At 41.4% G+C, this 21846-nt stretch overlaps 1 protein-coding gene across 1 annotated transcript in view; it reads left to right on the forward strand.

Moving 5' to 3' along the window:
• Positions 1 to 21846, forward strand: part of LOC133345373 (integrin alpha-8-like) — a 121989-nt gene that overhangs the window by 22830 nt on the left and 77313 nt on the right. Inside the window, exons 7-10 of the mRNA XM_061556071.1 lie at positions 18045 to 18167; positions 19039 to 19083; positions 19323 to 19366; positions 20589 to 20645. Of these exons, the coding sequence (XP_061412055.1) occupies positions 18045 to 18167; positions 19039 to 19083; positions 19323 to 19366; positions 20589 to 20645 (269 nt within the window). The remainder of the gene's footprint in view (positions 1 to 18044; positions 18168 to 19038; positions 19084 to 19322; positions 19367 to 20588; positions 20646 to 21846) is intronic.

The raw sequence follows: 21846 nt of genomic DNA on the forward strand, positions 1-21846 counted from the left end.
TCGTTCTGGTTAGCGTGTCCTCGCTGATAATGCTCAGCATGAACACAAAAAACCCCTGGAGAATAACGGCTGCTTGTGTCGGTGAGACTGTTTGTGTTGATGGAGGGGAACTCCCTTTTTTTAGTCTGGTAATTGCCTTGAAAAAATCAGTTGGCTGCTTAAAACAGTCCAGCCCTTGATAATGGAGGCCGATACTGATAAGGCATGTATTGTTTACAAGCCCCTGTGCCAAGCTCTCAAACGAAATGTGGAGCTTGGTTTAAATGTTTTATCAGGTGTCGATTATTTCTTTTTTGCATTTGCTACTGCATACGATAATGTTGGAGTTCTGTTTTGACACCTTGCGGAGTAGCAGCCGTTTGCTGCTGTAGGTTTGCTTTGGGACTCCCATTAAATCGACAGGCAGATATTACGCCTGCCTTTGTGTACTCTGAGACTGAGTGATCCAAAACGCAGTGTAAGTATACATTTGGTGTACTTTCGTTCTGTAAGGGTTGGTTGTGAACATATTTTGTTAGTGTAAAGTTTTAGTGACCTGGCTGGATGGAGTTGTGGAGGAGTGTTTTTGACATATTAGCAGAAGGTTCAGAGTTCAAATACCATTTGGGGGTTGACTTGGCCCATCATCCCTACAGTATCAATAAAATAAGTACCTATATATAGAAGTTAACATTATTTTGGCTTTGAAAACACTTGAAATCAAAATCTGTAACTTACAAGAAAATAGATCATGACAGAAATGTGTTCCTGCAATAGGAAAGGGACATTTACACCTCTGACTCATTACCACAATCGCATATTAGCATTACCCAACACTTCTTTAAGAACATGTTCTTTGACTTAAAAGATGTAGTGAAATAAAAACATATCCATGAATGACATTTTTCCCATTAACCTTTGACATTTCCTGGAACTTGGTAACGGCAATTCTGTGGAAAACAACAATCCGTTAAAGATGTCTTGCAAGATATGTTTTTAATATATTATAATTTTTACCTGTTATCCAAATAACTGTGTTCTTGTACGGTATATATGGCTGCTTCAGAGAAATAATAGGGCGTGGGGGGGGATATGACGGGTGGTAGTCGGTCATTCACCACCCAGTCCACTTGAGTTAATGGCTCCCTTCCTATGCTAGCAGGTGATTTTTGCAAGGAATAAAAAAACTCGATTTGCCATAATGTCCACATTAAAGTCCCTGTGACACCTTTCACGAAATTAGGTCCTCGTACACCGATTTCACATCTCGAATGACAATTTGGCAACTAAAGTACTAAAGCAATATATGATCCATTCTGGTGAGGAAGCTTGCCTGGCCAGAAAAGGAATAACTTAATGTATACATTTGAACGTCCTCCGTCAGATATTTTGTCTTTATAATTGTTTATATCAACTACTGATTTTGAAAGTACTTTTTAACCGTGGGTGGATCTGTACCGCATGGCAGTCTGATGTTGTCACGATTCTAGTTGATGCAGGAGCGATGGAAACTCACTTTGTGAAACATTCGAATGACAGATAATTACACACCCAGTACAATGCATGTATCACAAACATAGAATTCCTCCTTACAGTTACATGCTAATTTCTCACATTAACATCACTAGCCCCGGCCACTTCTTTATGACCCTTGGGCTACACCCATTTCAAACCTTTGTTAAACAGTCTGCCTCAGCAGCAGACCATGCTTTCCCACCTGATGACGGACGCTTGTGTTGCGCTCGAAACTTCGTGATTTATTTTATACCTACGTGACTTTACCGAAAGAACCAAAGAGTATGGATTGCTGCAGTCACGAAAGCTTAAAATCAAGGTTAGATTTCGAAATTGTTCGTTACATTTAATATAATTGAAATACATACAGCAGTCAAACTCTCGAAGATCTTAAGCAGTGGCAAAGCTGAGTGCATAGACTGTGCAACTCTACTGGTGCCCACAGAATGAAGTGGTCCAGGCAATGGCCTACGAAGAGGTGGGGGGGGGGATAGGATTGGGTGCAAGGGGGGTGGAGCGGAGATGGGGGGGCCTTGCTTTATTCCTAAGAGTTGCGGTAGAAACGGTCATAAACATGTCGAGTCAACCCCGTGTTATAGACCTCACCAGTGAGTGATATATTTCCTTAGTGTTTACTAAATAAATGGGGGTGTTTGTAACTAAACATTGCAATTGGTGATGCAGATGGTCAGCTCGATCCTGCTGGTGTCTGTTTTCTGACTTGTACATATCTAATGGTCGGTTTACTGAACCTGAGTATATAAATTAGCTAATGTAGCTGTGTCATGGCATTGTAAGTAAGTGCCTACTGAAACCGATGTAGAAGCACATCCATTACATCCAAACTTTTGCACGACTGTTACACTGGGTTCTTCTGCAGTGTAACATGCATGAAATTTGTCGAAAGGGGATAATGTGCATTATTTAGCAGATCTTTAAACGTGGTGACAATTTGTGGAGAACGTCACAAATGAATCGAGCTGAAACAGGAAACTTTGCACTTTAGGAAACACTCGAGCACGGTCGACATATTTGTTAATGCAGCACAGACACGTGTCTGCATTTGGACACGGACTTGGCGGCGTGACAATGAGCAGGATTGTGAACTAAACTGCACATTGTCGGGGACTAGTGTGCTACAAGTGACACATTACCGTGATCTTGTGGTAAAGGCAAGTTGTAGTCATTCTATTTTAAGTCTAATTTTTTTTATTTGTACCGTATTGCCAATAATTCGTATCTTGTGTATTGAGTGTTTTTTTTTTCCATGGTTACTTCAAATTTTTTAATCTGAAGCAATTAAATGGAAATAGTCACGTCAACACCTTGGGTTAATGTGAGGACGGCACAATGCAATGCATTTGGAGTACCTGACGACGCTCACAAGCATAGCATAGTATTGTTATTGCTGCAGTTAAATCAACCTAAAACACGTTCACTTGAGCAGGGTTAATGCACACAAAAATCAAGCAATCCGATAATGTTCAAGTATTTTGGAAGAGCTGAACCTGGGATTGTTACGTCCAAAAAATGGTAAACGGAGACTGATTACGTATCAAAAGTAACTCTCCCAACACTGACTGTGTACACAAACAACATAAATGCCCTGGTGATGATAAATTACTGTTTGTTTGAGGCCTCATGGGACCCAGCTGAATGTGCTTCCTGCCAGTGTCGTTCTCTGCTCCATGTATCGCCAAGTCGCTCTCAAAAGACCCTGGGGCCTGAGCAAGGTCGGATGGTTTCATGGCATTTGCGGTCATTTGGGGAGCCAACTGATGTTCGCCACAGTAAACGAAATCCTCTTTCCAGTTCTATGTGTAAGAGTATCGTCTGCGGAAGGGATACTGTGGGGTAACCAACTTGCCCCACCGTCTGCAAGAGAGTGCCCCATTGTGTGCTGGTGTCGTAACCCAAATGGCAAATTTGAAAACTGCCTCCAACTAAACTACAAAATGGTTCCCTAAACCCATAAAGTATGGGACCGACAACTCGAGCTTGCTTGAAAGTGACAATCTCAGTGGGCTGTTGTGTGTTGGGTTTTATAATTAGAGGTGTGGGATTGTCTCATTTTGCAACCTAGCTTGCCATGTGCAACTCTGAACGTAGGTAGTCCTATACTGCTACCAATCTGGCCATTGCCATTTCTGGAACTAACAAACGTCCCAAAAGCTCACTTTTGTTATGCATGGCGAGCAATGAAATGGTTAGAAACAATTTTATTTCTATGGGTTGAAATTATACAAGAATCATTGACAAATCGGTATTGCTAATTAATGTTTAAGTTGTGCATTGAGATTCTATGATTTGTAAATAATAAAAATACGTTGAAATTATTTGACGATACAATCTGTCTCAATTAAAGTTCAACGATTAGTTTAGGAATTGTTATTCTTTTTTAAACAAACCAAATGCCCGTGAAGCTAGGCTCGGTGCACTGCGACGCTTCAGGCTCTTCCATAGATGTTGATGTCTACATTACGGGGCTGTCAGTCCATCTCTTCATCGGATTGCAGAGTTTGGGAAGTTTCATCGGATCGTGTGTCAGCGTGGTGGCAAATATGTGGAAGAGTGTCAAATGTGATTGTTGTGCTTGTATAGGAATGTGGGTAAAATTTAAAGGCTAAATACATTGCTTTTTGTGGGTGGTGGGGGGGGGTCTTTTTAAGTAGTGAAATTTAAATAACTCTAAATTAAACCTGAAGCTTAGACACTTTTGTGGAAATTTGTTTTTATATATTAAAAAAAACTACAAATCCGACATTTGGTCCGCCAGATGAGCTTTTTTTTGGGGCCCATGTTTGAGCGGTCTATGGCAGCGTGATTGAAACTTAATTGCAATGGTGGCACAAGGTGGTTAACCCTACTCACTCAGCAAGTGGGAATTTAGGTGAGGAACCAAGTGAGCTGACCGAACAAAAGCCCCACAACGAGACTGGAGTATACGAGGGCTCCCGATGTGGCTCACGGTTGTGGCTGGAGGGGGCCTTTAAGTTGAAGAGCCCTTTGGGACACCGTTCGCAAGATGCCAGAAGCCATACCTGGAAATGAACTGCTGTCTGTCTGTATTATATTTGGTGCATGCTGTCGCAGAATAGCATGATGGCTCAGGAGGGCTAGCTTGCCTTCGCTTGTGCACAACGGTAATTATTTTTCGAAGCTTGAGAGAGGAGGAGGAGGAGGGTTACGGGTGGAATTGCGGGTGACGGAGAGATTTGTGGAGAGGAGAGCGAGGGAGGGAGGAGGGAGTCCCGGGGCAGTAATGCGGGCGGGAGTGGCACGGGAGGAAAAGGAAGCGGTCTAACGATTCCCAGACTCTCCCGTGGGACTTGGCAGCCCACCGTGGTACAGTACACACACTATGTGTGTGTGTGTGAACGGGAACACCAGCACTGTACACAACTCCCACCATACCTATCTGTGTGTGCAGAAACTTTGACGGTGTAGTTGCACGCAATCTGGGAAATGGCCCATGGTTTTTGACCTATAAACCAACACGATTGTGATTGTACAGCACTCGTGTGTGCGAGCATTTAAGTGAAGTTCTGTAAGTCGTGCCAACAGCGCTGATTAATTGTACTTGGGTGTGTAGCCTGTGGATTTGGATCATGCGGTATTGATGTCGGTTGGAAAAACTACTGTACAATCCGTGCTTTTGAAACTTTAGCTGCATGTGTTCCCATTGCAGATATTCCCAAAGTCTAATTTCACAATTCATCAGCATTTGTCTTTGTCAAAGCCTCGAAATAGCCCATGCGAATTATTATATTATATTGATGTTTTAAATAGTTTTACGAAACCATTCAACGTGCCATAATTTTGCCACAGCAGGTTCCTGTAAATTGTGGGAGATGGAATACTTCTTTCCATCAGACGTAACCGACCGTGCTAATTGGAAGTGCGGGAATAAATGAAAGGGGAACTTTCAGAGGCATTGGAAAAATGGGATTATTTCAACAGAGCCTGGCTGTGGCACATGCCTGCATTTGAAGGTGGGGTTGGTGAATAATGCAGAGGTGGAGCCACATGTTTGCGATATCCCGCTGAGCATTAATGTGCCTGGAGGGGGCAGTAGATTTATGAAGTCACAGATTATAACTATTCACAATAATTTGTCACCAGTCAATTGTTAGATTATTGCCTCTTGGCAATTTAAGAAGTTGTCTTGGTTCTAACTAATATAAATGTCTATTTTGTTCATACAGTATTTGTCCTGCTCGCATGACAGATGACAATATCAACAATGATGTCATTTCCATGATTCGTTGTGAATCATTTTGTGAATGGCTATTCTCGGCAATGCCAAATTCTCTTCTTATAATAATGCTTAATAAGTTGCAGTCTTGGTGACTAAAGGCCTCCCCACGCAGTTGTTATTGGTGGAGGTCTTGTGACCATACGCTACATTACTGTTGGCCAGGGTGGGTTGGACAAGGGATGAAACTCAGAACCACTGATGTTGGCTGTAGCCATAACATGGACTGGTCGCCAGGTTCATAGTGCAGTGTGCTGACCACAACATCACCACTCGACCCCAATTCTTTGCTATGTGACTGTTCCTCTGGAAGACACCTTGGGTTGAAATTAAATATTTGAAAATCTCTTACCTCTACATATTTACAACACGTTACTTTTGTTCTCCACACGTATGTATGCATACATAAATATTGACCACAAAGAAGCATTTAACATGTGTTGGCTGTCGTGACCAATATGATTCTTGATACATTTTTGGGTTGAATTGCCGACGTAAAATGTGTGTCGTCAACCCTCCCCCACTTGACGGCCCATTTAATAAAGTTGTCATGTGAGCAAACGTGTAATGTAGGACTGCTTCAGCACACCAATTCTCAACATTTAACAAATGGTTACAAAATTTCGCTGAACTAGTTACAACCAGCATCATCGGGCAATTTCCAGAATTGTTAATTGTCGTACCCAATTTGTGGAATGCTGTAAATAGCTCTGCAACACACTGGCGAGCTGACAAAGTTAAGACATTGCCACGTTTTGCTCACATTATGGCCTTGATCAATTGGTTACACCAGGTGAAGGAGGGATTATGACACACATTTTACTTGAACAATCTGAGCCAAAAAGAATGTATGAATCGCATTGAAACAGTCCCATGTGAAAAAAGATTTTCCGTTTCTGCTCATGCACATTTTTAATTGACTTCTCTTGGTGTCAGTTTATACCTTACTCAAACTGATTCATTAGTGGACAGCTTTAAATCATTTGGTGTTGTGTAACAGTAAATTAAAGCAGTTCCTATTGAAAATAAGGTATGGCCGATAAATCTAAATGTATAATAAGGCTGGTTTTTTTATCGGCCTCCATTCCATGTAAGCAGGAAATGGAGTTGGTAGCTCAGGGAAGTACCTTTCAGGAGAACTTGCGGACAATGCAATATTAGGTATCCGATCAACGTTTTAGTAAGTCTCGCTAAAGGCGAAGATAAAATGCCTTTTAAGAAAAAAAAACTTGTGCATGTTTGAATACGAATGCATTTGTGATATTTCGTTACAACTGTCTTGTTTTAAAATACAAAAAAAATCATCACATGGGTTGCACATTTTAGTTGTGTTAATTTTGTTTCATTTTACACGCGCTATGTATGGCATGCTGATTAGGAGTTCACTTTGATAGCCCTGTACTTACTCTCATAAAATATGTCGTGGGTTGTTTTATTATCCACTAAACAAAAAATGCTTAATGCAGCATTACCCAGCTGTTCCAGGAATTCAACGATTGCCTCCTTGCCGGATGGTTCGGTTATACGTTGCAATGACCATTAAGTTTCAAGAGACGTTCATAAAAAAATATATACATCTCTGCTTTTTTTTTAAAAGCTCACGAGCCGTTTACCGAGTGGTGTCCAAGAGCTGCGACCGCGTTGTCCTTCTGTTTATGGTAGGGAGGCTGGAGGGGGTGGGGGGAGTGGCATTGTCTCTTGTGCCGCGAACTTGGCGCAGAGGTAGCCGTAGAAGCTGAACGCAGCTGTGTGGACTTGGGTGAGCAGATGCCTCGAGCAGCTGGTATTTTGAGAGGAAACCAAGTCCACTTTATGTCGGATCTTCTTTCAATTAGGTCGTGCACATTAACAGTTGCAGTTCCAATTCTGAACTCGATAATGAAAAGTAACATACCACTGTGCCGGAAATAGAATGTTTTTTTTTTAATCCGTATATATCACCTGCTATGACATATGGGTTCAGAAGCATGGTCATTAATGAAAATAATGAACAAACATTGGAAAGTGTAGAAAGAATCGTGGCGAGATATGCACTTGGACTTGCATGGAGACGGAAAGATGACAGCATTGATAACACTGGTCAACATACTTTTTTCTGGCATAAGGTATTCCAACGGTTTTAAGGTAATTTTGGGGTGCTGATTCCAAATCTGGCATCAGTTTGTCTATCACATCAGGTTTTTGATATCAAATATTGCAATTTTCAATAAAAACTGCAGAAGAAAAATATTAAATGTGGATATCTACATAAAATGATATTATAAACACACTATCCTAAAAATACAGCACCATATTTTAACACTAAAGCAGTCACTGACTCGCAACAACTTGCAATCATAAGTGACAGAGTTAATTTCGGGTAAAATCAATGAAAATGGGGTATGCCGATAGCATAAAAATGAGATGTGATAGAGCAAATCTGAGATCAGATTTGGAATCAGCACCCTGAACTAAGTCTAAAACAGCTGCAAAAGTCCAGGCCAGAAAAAAAAAATGTTTTTTTGTTGACCAGTGTAATGATAGAACATGCACAGGTTAATTAAAAGTGTTTTAAAAGTAAGTGGGCTTGGACAGAATGTGTGACTACATGGGATGATGGCCGATGGTCAGGAATGATGATGGAGTGGAAGCCAATGAATGGAATATACTTGAGAGGATGTCCACAGAGAAGGTGAACTGATGAAATCCTGTTCATATGCAAGTGGCAGGTGGATTATTACATTACTAGATGAGTGATGACAAGCTTCGGAAGTCAGCCTGATATTTGCTTCAACTTAAGGTATACATTTCTTGGAACAGATTATTTGTGTGTGCAGAATGTTTATCTGAATGTATACACCCACTTTTCATTGCATAACTTTTTTGTATGTATTTAGGATGCTGTATCGTGAGATGAAATTATGTGGTTTCTTGTTGGAAATTGTTAAGCTCTTAAGGGAGTCGCAGCTGAGCAAACATAAAAGACACATTGTGATCACAAAGGGAGAGTGAACAGGAGGCACGGGCAGCTTAAGCACAATGCAAAGATAATCAGCCTAATGAACCTTGACATCAGATGAAGGATGTCCTGAAGGAAGTGGTGGCTTCCAGGTATTTGCCGAAGGAGAATTGTGTTTTTTAATTTGAAACTTGCCGAGTGAGGTAATGTTTGCGGAGGTCTGAGGGTGGCTGGGTGGAGTGGATAAAATAAATGAATGTTCTCTTCCAGTTATATATTTTTACACGTGTATACTCGCAGACACGTAAATGCATGGGTATGTAAATAAGATAAAACAAATGTTTAATGATCAAATGTGCATCGGGTTTATATTTGTCCCTTACTGGTTGTTCTGAACCAGTGGAGGAAATTTCCACATTCCCATATCAGGGGCAAGCATCTCCATCAGACAACCACTGTCAACTTTTCATCAAGTGGTACTTATGTTTATCGAATCAACATGGATGATGGTCCAGAAATGTTCACTTGGAACCTTTCAATTATGAGTCATGCACTAGGCCACAAGTGCCACCACCACATACAGTTACAACAACTAAAATCGGTCGATAAACTGCCTACCGCTTAATTAAAACTAAGCCAACAAACAACAGCGGTCTTCTATATACATGCTCTAACCTGGGGCCGTGGAACCTGCCTTTAGGCATCCATGTGTGGTGTGGGCAGTTGGACAAGCAATTGTGTTCTTCTGTCAGCCGTATGTTTTTAGCACAGTCTGAGACCTTGCAACCAATGATTGCTGCATTATGTAAATGCAGGGAAAAGAATAAATACCCTCATGTGTTGAGGAGCTATTTTACAAAATTACTCTGGTTACGTTATGGTGGCATAGGTTTGTTTGTGTTGGGTGGAGGGTGGTTGTGGTGGTAGTGATGCTGATGGGGGAATGTAGGAGATGGCTTTATGGGGGAGGAAAGGCACGCTACAGACTATTTTGCTGCTGTAAATTTCCACGTGATAAGCCACATCGTTGAGCTCTTCTTTTTGTCCAGGTCGCATCTGAAAAAATAACTAATAGCTCAGTGGGCTTTGCCTGGTCGCGAGTTGCTTACACTTTCTATATTTTCACTCCTTTTGATTTGTTATTGTTTTAAATTTCGATTTAAGCCTTTCGTGACTGCAGTGATTCATATTCTTGGTTCTTTCGGTAATGTCACGTAGAAGGGAAATGTCGTGAGAATTGTATTGTTTTATTATTTTATTTTTATTTTTTGTAACTTTCTGACCTGCCCCTACTGGGCATCTGTGAAGAAAAGCTTCATAAGTCATCTGATGTATCCAGGATAAATAAAGATTCTGATTCTGTCTGCACAGATTGGGTACATGGTGCTATGAAGCTGTCTGCCTCTGTCCAGCATTAGCTCCAATCGAGTGCATGCAGGCCACAAATGATAACAATGCAAAAGGAATGGGCAGACTGGCGGCCGGTACAATTGTGACATCGAGGGTTCTTGGGTCAATTCCTTCAAATTCTTGATATTGTCTCTGGAGCGTTACCAAATCTAGCTGGGTGGGATTATCACCATAAAGCTCAGCTCGGTTGGAATTTTACAACTTCAAATTCCGGTTGAGGGTTGACACAGCCTGTCATCTGTTCAGTGTTGATCAAATGTGTACTCTTTTTGGGGAACTCTGCAGTGGTCATCCTGTTCAGAGACTGGCTTCGTCTTTTGGGCTGCAATCTTCTATTCTGCTTTTGTGGCCAATAACAGATAGCCAAATACAATTTAAACTGCGTTTTTTTCTTTTTACCAGGAAAGGCCCATTGAGCTATATAGCTCTTTGGCAGAAGCGTCCTGGCCTCTATACTCAACCAGTATTTAGAAACGTGCGTTTACATTACGACCTGGCTATCGCAAATGGTAGCTCAACGAAGTGGCTTATGTGGAAATGGATATTGTAAATAATGTAAACGCACGTTTCTAAATAATGGTTGAGTACAGAGACACACTAACTTCCAAAATATTCTGGGTGCTCTAAAATGGGACTTCATCGACTGGGACATTGAGCAAGAGAAAGATACTTCATACCACTATTATAGGCCAACATTTGAAAAAGTTCCAAATAACAAATTAACAAAATGCTTTTCCTTTTCATGACGGTGTTATTGATGCATGGTGAGTGTTTGTTAGCTGCGTGGAACTGCTATTTGTGCGTGTGCACCACTGGCAACACAGCATTGGCAAACATGTTTTTATTTCACAAAATATCTGTCTTACATTATTCTGAGGTTTTTCTCAGTTGGCTATGACAAAAGAGTATGTATAATGGATACTACTGGGTATAACTAAATGCCAATAGGCTGTCACCTGTTTAAATGAAAGCTACTGAATTTAGTTACGGGTAATCAGAAACTCTTCATTGTCTGCAAGTTCGTTTTGTAATAATTATCGTAATGGTCGATTAACAGACATGACTCATGTGCTGACCCACCTACATGGGAAAACGCGTCAACACATTGGGATTTCCAGCGATTTTTGTTGTACTAATTTTGATCATGAGCAATAGACGGGGGAGGGGTGGGGGACTTAAATAACCAATTTAAAAAAATGTACGAAAGCCGTCCTGTTTTAATCCATGCTATTATTAATCATTGGGGATGGGATGTGGGTTTGAGTGCCAATACTTGCCATGTGTCTTTGTGAGATGGCTACTTGGAACATCTGCCACAAAGGAGTAAGATTCCAGGAGATGATCTCAGGTTTGGATCTTCTCCAAAGCAGCTCGGTCAATAGATTCATTTACTTATTAAAATCTAAATACATGCAAGTCCATCAGTTTCCTCCTATAGCTGCTGACGGTGAATGCAAGCAGATCTTGGTTTGAATGTGTATTTTATGAAGTAAAGTGATTTTTTTTTATGAGCAATGAATTTCAATGTCTTATTTGAATGAATGAGTGAAGATCATTATAACCAGATGGCAGTGGAGTGTGAAACCCCTTCCAAAATGTTTGCTTAACATTATAGCACTACGAATCATTGATTCTTACCTTTCCCACAGTGAGAGCTCATTAAGACGTTGTCTAGTAGAATAAGAAAAGGCAAAATAAATGCAAGATACCGATTCTGGATGGAAAAATAAGTTTTAAAATCATTTTGTTATTTTATCATGGTAATATGAAAAGTAATATGGACAAAATGGTAAATATTAGTAACATGATTATATTTAATTTAAGTAATGGCCTTTTAATATAAATGACAAGACAGGTGGAGACAAATGACGCCTTAATGAAATGATGTGTACGTTTGAATATTATAAATTGTCGTTATTTAATCATAAATACATTGGAAGCAGATGCTGTGGGTGCATATATTACTGCTTTCCAAAGAGAGTGTGTAATTGCCAGTGAGTGGTGTGTGTAATGTTATTATAGTTCGTACAAAGCTTTGCCTTCGGTAACAAGCGCTCTTGGCCTCTCATTGTATTCAAATAGTTAATTGTCGTAAGCCAAGCGTTAATCGTAATTAATTATTTACGAACAAAAAGTTGTCCTTTGGCAGTCTGAAAGTGAAAAACCACGTTCACATAGCCAAGTAAAATTAGCACATGATGTGCAGTAGTTATTTGTAAGTAGCAGGAAGGGCGGTGTTCTGGATATTGCTTGTTTGGCGTGTGAGTAGATGGTGGTGGGTAACTGTTGGGGCTTCCGTTGGCCCAGAATGTTTATCTTTTGATGTTGCCTTCGGGCATTCCACCTGTTGACACTGCATGCCATGGCTGTGACGGATGTGCTGCCTGCTCTTATCTGGGATATTCCGAGGGAGGAGGTCTCCCAGTTAAGCCGCGATGTGCAGACGTCTATGTGCTCATCTCTGTCTGTCTCTGTGCGTGACTGTACAGTGTCCGTCTCATTGACTGTCTCGTCTTCTTCGTGTCTCTCTGGCTTTTTAGTGATAGTGTGAATTGCATGATTTTGGGAAAGAAAACCTAAATGGTCAACTAAATCCGAAGATTCGCACATAAGTGACCAGAATCAAAATTGTTCTTTGTCCTGGAAAAATCTGATGAGCTATGAAGCTTTCTCACAGATGTCCAGCATTTTAATATATTTAACATTTAATACATATGTCCAGCATAGAACATCTAATGTAATATCTGAAGGTGCAAGTACATTCATGTCCATTGTTTTGTAAGGAAGATCTGTATAACTGATGGTAATTTAAGGACCGTTATTCCAAAAATGTAGTCTTTAAATTGCGTCCATTGTGCTGTGATGTTGCAGCAGAAAATTATCCTACACTTATAAATAATGGCACGTCATCGTTAACATCGACGTAACAAAAGCAGGTAAACGTTGGTAATTTTCATTCGCTTTTATCAGGGACTAGCGGGAAGTACCCGGCGTTGCTCGGGCGAAAGACACACACACACACACATCGACTTACACAGACATTGACCCACACATAGCAACACATCGACTTACACAGACATTGACCCACACATAGAAACACATCGACTTACACAGACATTGACCCACACATAGAAACACATCGATTTACACAGACATTGACCCACACATAGAAACACATCGACTTACACAGACATTGACCCACACATAGCAACACATCGACTTACACACACACACACATGGACTCACACACACAGACATCGACTTACACAGACATTGACCCACACATAGAAACACATCGACTTACACAGACATTGACCCACACATAGAAACACATCGACTTACACACACACACATGGACTCACACACACAGACATCGACTTTAGACACACACATGGAGTTACACACACACATCGACTGACACACACATATGGACCTACACACACACAAATCGACTTGCATGCACACATTGACTTCGACACACATTATTATTTAAAAATTTACTAACTTAATTTTTAAATATTAGTTGTCTACACACACACCACGCACACACATTGACTAACATGCACACATCGACTGACACACACGCCGATTCACGCACACACACATCGACTCACGCACACACATCGACCTGCACAAACACATATCGACTTATACACACGTACATGGACGTACACAAACATAAATTGACCTACACACACACATCGACTCACACAAACATATAGACTTACACACACACAGCGACTTACACACACACACACACACATGGAGTTGCACACAAAGACAAAGACCCCCCATATAGCCTTAACAGACTGTAGGGGCAAGTGCTGTTGGCGAGCACCTATAAAGGCCGGAACTGTACACGGGGGATGGGGTGGGTGGCCAGCACCACGCCCGACCGCCTTTGTTTTTCCAATGGCAATGTTTACACACTGCACCAGGTACTCATTTGAGGCTGAGTCGCCTTAGGGGAGGCTCAGGACCGGTTCAGATAATCGTCACTGGGTGTTGGCCGTGAGCGGGAATCGAACCCGGGTTACCGGGTTCATAGCGCAGCGCGCTAACTGCTACACTACCGCTCCCCGACTAAGACACACACATATGGACCCACGCACACACAAATGGACTTACACACACATGATCTAACACACATACACACGATCTAACACACATACACACATCGATGTACACACGCACACACATCGACTCGCACACACATCGACTCACACGCACATAGAGCCACACACACACATCGACTTACACGCAGATATATCGACTCATGCACACCCACATGGACTTACACACACACCAACTTATTCACACACATCGACTTGCACACGTACATCGACTTACACACACACGTACATCGACTTACACACACACGTACATCGACTAACACACACACACATCAACATAGACATGCACATCGACTCACACGCACACATGGACTTAGACACACACGTTATTATTTGAAAATTTACTAACTTAATTTTTTAATATTAGTTGTCTACTACACACACACATTGACTCACACACACACATTGACTCACACACACATCGACTCACACACACATGGACTTACACACACACACAAATAAATGGACTTACACTCACATGGAGCCACCCACACACATCGACTAACACACACACACATCGACACACACAGACTCTCACATACACATCGACTCGCACACACAGACACATCGACTTACACATCGACGCAGACACGCGCATTTACTCACACGCACATATGTACTTAGACACTCACAATATTATTTAAAAATTTACCAACTTAATTTTTAAATATTAGTTGTCTACACACAAATATTACTATTTTAATATTTCCAAACGTATTTTTAAAATATAAGTTATCTATCTACGTGAGTTTAGCGAAAGAATCAAGAAAATAGTATTTGCTTAACATTGCCGTGGTGAGGCCGAGTCCTGCGCAGAGCCCCCGGCCTCGCCTAGATTGCCCAGGCGGCCGAGGTGGCACTTTGGCAGGCTGGGGCTGGGCTGCTACCTCCCTCCACCCACGATCTCCCCGCCCGCTCTGCAGTAATATGTACCGCTATAGTAGTAGCATCTACCGACTCTATAGTAGTAACTGCACGCATTGGGGTGGGGGGGGGGAGAAGAGGACATAACACTGTGAAGAATTGACCTCAGTGTTTTGTGTATTTTAAATGCATTTTTAACGCGAATGAGAATCCCCCTCCACCGATGGCGTGTGTGCGTTGCTAGGGGCAAACCCCGGTCAGCGTTTCGCACAAGTAAATACTTAAATAATAAATAGCACTTTTTTAAATTTAATTATTTTAAAGTTCACGGATGGGAAAACGGAATAGCGCTGGCTCACCACGGGGCTTGCGGCGTGGTACCTGGCTACTTTTTCTAAACGTCATCCCCACGGTTTGTGAGCCAGATCCTTTCTAGATTTGTGTGCGTCCACAGACAGACGGACAAAAAATTACGTTTTTCTGTAAGATAGCCGCTGAATGTTTATTAAAGAAGTTGCGCTTGCACTTGTACAGATTGCAACTCAACTGCGTTTAAGCAAAAACATCTAAATTTATAAATATGAACACCGACAATTTATGGCTGGCGATTTTGTGGATGCGCAAATGCTCAAAGGTTACCCGATGCACAGACATGTGGCAGAAATCGATATTCGCTTGCTTTGCATTGTTGTGCTCGCAGCACAGAATAGTTGTTCAGGTCATAGGGAGGGCAGGCGAAGTACAGCCTCCCATCGCTGTCTCAGCCGCTGCTCACAATCCCCCCCAGCCTCCAGATTTACCAGAAGAATGTCTAGCTCATTGCTGTTAACCTGAGATGGGTTAGGCTGCACTACCTGTGTACACAAACACGTTAAGTATTTAATGTGCTAAGGTGTTAATTGTATTAAGGTTTTGGCCTACGTTCATGTCAGGTTAATGTATTATGCACGTAATGTTAATGCCATGGTATCACGTGTGTATACTGGATGCTAATCAAATAACCAGTTCACATCAATGAAATGCACACTGGAAGTGCTCCAGTTGCTTGATAAGTTCTGATGAGAATGCATAAATCATCCTGCTTTTGTAAAGTGGGGAGTAAATACTCTGATTAAAATCGTGTGGTGTTTGCTATGGAGAGAAAATGTTAAAGTACACAAAGTGTGCTCTGCTGCAATGTGGAAAGCAAATACTGGGCATGTAGAAGTGCTTCAAATCTTCAACTAAAATAAATATTAACATTTTGACTTAACCTTTGTGACTGCAGGAATTCATATTCTATGGTTCTTTCGGTAAAGTCACGTAGATAGAAAAAATAATAAAAATGAAAATAAAGTTAATAAAAATAATAAAATATGACAACGTTTCGAATCGCAACACAAGCGGTCGTCATCAGGAACAGGGAGGTTAGCCTCTTGAGGGGACGCTGTTTATAAAGGTTTAGAGATGGGCGGGGCAGCTAATGTTAATATAGGAGAGGGCCCGGCAGTAGGTCTACACCAATCAAAGAGCTGTTTATAAAGGTTTAGAGATGGGCGGGGCAGCTAATGTTAATATAGGAGAGGGCCCCGATACCGGCAGTAAGTCTACACCAATCAAAGCATTGCACCTCGCTCCACACACCCACACTGCTGACGGTAGAGGTGGACAGAAAAACACAAATCAAGTCATGACCCAAAGTGGTTGATGACATCTTTCCAATGATTGCTGAGTTTTAAACCGTCGTCTCGGTTGAAATTGTGTCTGTATATTTGGATGGCTTCGTGAACGAATCTTTGTTGATAGCCAGTTGGCTTGCAAAGTACCATCGTCTTAGAGAAATCAATTTCATGTGAGCCAGCCGCATTAAAGTAATGATCAGCCACGACAGAAGTATTGGTCCTGCCGTGTTTCAGATCTGCCTTATGTTCACGAACACGGTCTGAGACATGCCGTTTGGTTTCCCCAATATAACTGCTGCCGCAAATACAGCTTTGTTTGTAGACGCCGGCATATTACCATATTGCCGGCATCTACAGCCGGGATCAGGTCACGAATTTTACGCACTGTGTTAAATCGAACCTGGATCTTGTGTTTGGTCAAGATTTTGGAAATATTTTTGGTTTCCCTGCTATGTAGGGTAATTTTATGGTTTTGATTGGATCATCAGATGGCTCCTTCCTCACAGTTGGGGTGATGGCTTTGCGGATTGTGTAGTCAGAATATCAATTCGCCTTGAGAGCCTGGTGTATGTATTTCAGTTCACTGGTCAGGTGTACATGGTCAGAGATACATTGAGCTCTATGGTGTAGCGTTTTGATGAGGGAATTTTGGGATGGATGGTGGTGGGAATCAGGTTTTAGGTAGGCGTCTGTATGTGCTACTTTCCTATATTCCTAAATATTCACGTGTCAGATCGTATGTGTGAATATCAACAATTTAAAATGTGTGAAAATTTAATGCACATGGAGTGAACACGGCTGTAGGAATCACATTGAACTTGGATCGCCATGTGCATAGCAAAGTGTGCTAATCACTGTACCATCACTCAACCAGCTATAAACCCAGAAGTATATGTACGTATTATATTGGACTTATTTCGCACCGTATGAAGCCAAGCGCGCGAATCGGATATGTACATTTGTATGCACACAGTATGTTGATTGTGTTTTTGTGTGTGTATATTGCATTGTGGATACAGTGTATTTGTGATTTTAGGTGCGTTAATGCGCCCTAGTTCAACTCGGCCTAAAATATGTGCCTGCTTCATTGTTGCCCTACCTTGTCAGTACCTGAGAGGGCTGCTTCGTGTGTAAGATTGACCCTATCGACCCATCGTGTACCCTATGCTGGCCTTAATACCATCCCCCGTACAGCGCTTTCCCAAAAGAGTATAAGTTTGAGCAAGGGATCTTTATCCCCGCTTGTTTTATTGCACTGATGTGTGTAATGTTGCACATGTGTTCCCCAGGCCAGGTCATGGCTGCCTCCTCCAAGGTTGTGTTTCGCCAGAAATCCAGGTTTCTGCTGTCCCGAGTGGAGGGCCAGAAGGAGACAGCTGAGACTCCGGCCAACAATGATGACACGTACATGGGTACGTGTGTGTGTGTGTGTGCTTGGGTGTATGTAGTGCACCTTGCCTGCCTGGGACAAGCACCGTGGTGACGTTACCGTCTCTTAGTGGCGATTAGCAGGTATTGGTAGTGTAGCTGTTGGCACGATACGCTGCCAAACCAGCTAACAGAGTTCGATTCCCACTCACGGCCTACACGTGAAAATTATCTGAATCAGTCCTGGGCCTCCCCTAGGTCGACTTGGCCTCAAATGAGTACATGGTGCGGTGTGTAAACTTTGCCACTAGGGAGACAAAGGCGGCCCAACGTGGTTGCTGGCCATCAATCCCCTCGTGCCATGCCGGTCTTCATACTTGCTCGCTAACAGCACTTTCCTCAACAGTCTGTTCAGGCTATCGGGGTGGGTCTGGGAATTTTCGTCTTTTTCTTTGCACTAAAGCTGCCTTCACTGTCTTGGTGACTCTTGAGTGATGGGATGGCAGGCTGCTCGTGTGTGTGATCTATGGGCCTGCCAAGCCTAGGACGTGTGGCTGCAGCTTTACACTTGGTCATGAAAGTTTTGCTTGAGCATTTATTTTATGTCCACATAAACTGCGAGATATTTAAATCTATATTTACGCGATTTAACCCAAAAACCTCTATTATATACAACATGTTGTTAAGTCCCTTCTCATGAACCTGGTTGGAAAAGAATGTGGTTCACAAAATCGTAATTTTCACTGAATGGGAAAGCGTTTAATATTTGGCTATCAAGTCCTTACGAGAAACACAAATCGACTGAAATGTTGACTAAGCTTTCTTTGCTTTTAAAATTATTCCTTTTGCTAGGTAGGTGTTTTATTAATGTGCAGTGCGTGTGGACTACATATGTGATATTTGCTGCGCTTGCAGGTTATTCTGTGGCTGTTGGAGAATTCACGGGAGACTCTGTGCAAGGCAAGTTGTGTTATTTAATTTTAACAATGCAGATGTTTTTGGTGGGTAACATTACACAAGTCCTGTCGATGCACATACCTTATTTCTGACTCGAACTCTTGAATGAAAAAAAATGCACCTAGTTTCGATTTGGCAAAAAAAACTGAATTTTAAGATTTGTATATATTTTTGTATTATTATAATTGGGAAACTTACTTTTTTTCAACTCTTAACGAGTGGTCCATCTGTGTTTGATTTAGAGTTTGTCACCGGTGTGCCAAAAGGATCCAGTACGTTTGGATACGTGAGTACATTTTTGTTAGTTTTGAAATAAATCAACATTGTGATTTTTCTGATGGAAAAAGGCCTGCGCGGCTCTCATGAATAGAATAACTCGCTTCTGCTTTGTACGCACAATTAACGCAAGTGAGAAAATAAGCGTTGCTTTCGGTGGAAAATCCAGGTACTGTGCAATGTCTAAACGTCCATTTCTGCTGATGCTTTTTCATTCTGGTCGTAAGTCAGCCAGGCAAATTGAATGCAGCATTATAACTAAGAATAGCAATAGCAAAGGCAGTTATAGCAGCTGTTGTATCATTTCCACATCGATTGCTTTCCTAAGCACAATAAAAGCGGGGATATAAATTCAGTAGTTGAAGCGGAATGAAAAAGCTTGCAAAAACAGCCACATCTATTATACAAATTCTGTATCATAAGATGCTGATTAAGTAATTACCTCAAGTTTATAGCTTACTGAGATGTGTATGACTAATGCATGCATTTTACACCATGCTGTGGAGAGCATTGCTGATCTTGTGGATTATGAAAAGTTATCATTAATTATTTAATCAATTAATGACCCATTTATAACTTGCAACTCAGAAACTGCTAGCACATGACAGTATAACACACTGCACGGTTTAGAATAAATAGGATTCATATTATGATTGTCAGACAATTTGTTTCAATAAAAAGTAAAAAATTATAACTGCCTGGCAGATTTTGTCATACTAAAATATTTAGATTTTTTTTTGCATTGTGTGAAACTTATCAAAAGACAAACAGCCATTACCTTTGCATATTTCCTGTATTTTGAGCCTTACACATAGATACCTTGTGCATTCTGTGTCTTTGGGTAATGTAGAGACAAATTAAGCTGTGTACGCAAGGGTATAACGACAACTAAATCATGTGCTCTGCTAGCCTTAATCGGCAACTGCTGTCAGCACTTTCCCCAGTAGTCTCTGAAGCTAAACCGAGTGTCTTGTGTCTTTGCTGGGCGTTTTTGTGTTTTATACTTTTATTTATATATGCCTTTTGACAAACCTAAGTATTTACAGCTGCACAAGTGAAATGTGTAACCAAGTTCTTCCAATTAAAACAATGTGCATATAGCGGTCGTTTCAACAAATGTCATACTTCATAGCTCTGCTGCGTGAAGATCAAGCGAGTAGCCTTGAGTCCCCCTGAGTGTCCGCGTGTGCTGTTCCATGTTAAGCCCTTGTTTGCTGCTCTGTTTCTCAAAGGTGCTCATCCTCAACACAACAGACATGAGCACCCTCATGAACGTCACAGGAGAGCAGGTTTGTCTCCACCTCAATACAGCAGCACATTGTCCGTGCGTGCAGGGGATAGGTGGCTCCTCCCCATGTCTGGGTTCACATCGGTCCCATGTGAGTGGCCACTCATGCCATACCACCGGGGTGTAAATTTAACCTGCTGCTATTTTTTTTCCTAGCTTGAACTCTAGAATGTGTTGAAGGGAGCCAGGCAGTGAAATGAGGGTTAACCATGTAAATAAGTATAAAAATACACCTCCTTTCCACGTGTGAAGAGACACATAAAGGTTAGGGTGAGGACGAGGGAGGCAGTCAAGGGCTCTGGAGCACTCATTATACCAACGTAACCCTGACACGAAGTCAAGTTTTGCTTTGGTGTCGACAGAATTCACGGAATAAAAGGCATGTGGTGTTCACTGAACGTCGCACGTTCACTACTAAATGTACTATTCGCAGTCGGTAATGGATATATCTGTACCACCAAATAATGTTGCTATTGTTTATTCCAAATGTTGCCCTCGTCTATGGAGACAAGTTTAGGATATTGTCATGGCAGAGTTTTTTTTCTTTCTTTTCAATAACATGAATATATTGGCAGTGGCACTTTATACTTCATACAGTAAATTTGTGTCTTAACGGTTTTTATATTTGTAACACATTGTCACAATTTAAGTGTTTTAACTTGTAACACGTTTGGAAAAAAATAATAATTATTATTTTTGGCATTATGCGCTGCTCTGACATGCTCTTGGACACTGAAGCATACGCACACGGCTGCGTTGGGTTGTGCTGTCGGAGAAGTTTGTCCATTGGTAGCGCTGGGCGGGCGTCTCTTGACCTTCCGCCAGGTGCAAGGGTAATGCCTCTAGCACCGTGATGAATAAGTGCACTTCATTTATGAGGCAACTTCTTGCTGATGACACCGTAAACTCGGCTGTTCCATTTTTTTTTATGTCTGCTGAGAAATGCAATTTGGCTGCCTTTTGACAGCTGTCTTATGCATAATGTTTGCATGTCCATTGTATTTAAATTTTTTAATGATTGCCATTTTATGATATTGTATATACATTAAATAAGTCACTATTTTTGCATTACTATAGTGAAAATCATCTGATCAGCCCTTATAGGGGATTCTGTTAGTGGATTGTATTGTCCTACGTGGATGTTGTTAGTGGATTGTATTGTCCTACATATTTGCACCATTTCCTTCCCTTAGCTACTTGGA

This window comes from Lethenteron reissneri, chromosome 21 (assembly GCF_015708825.2).
Source record: "Lethenteron reissneri isolate LAM-NWPU_2019-01 chromosome 21, ASM1570882v1, whole genome shotgun sequence".
Classification (NCBI taxonomy): Eukaryota; Metazoa; Chordata; class Hyperoartia; order Petromyzontiformes; family Petromyzontidae; genus Lethenteron; species Lethenteron reissneri.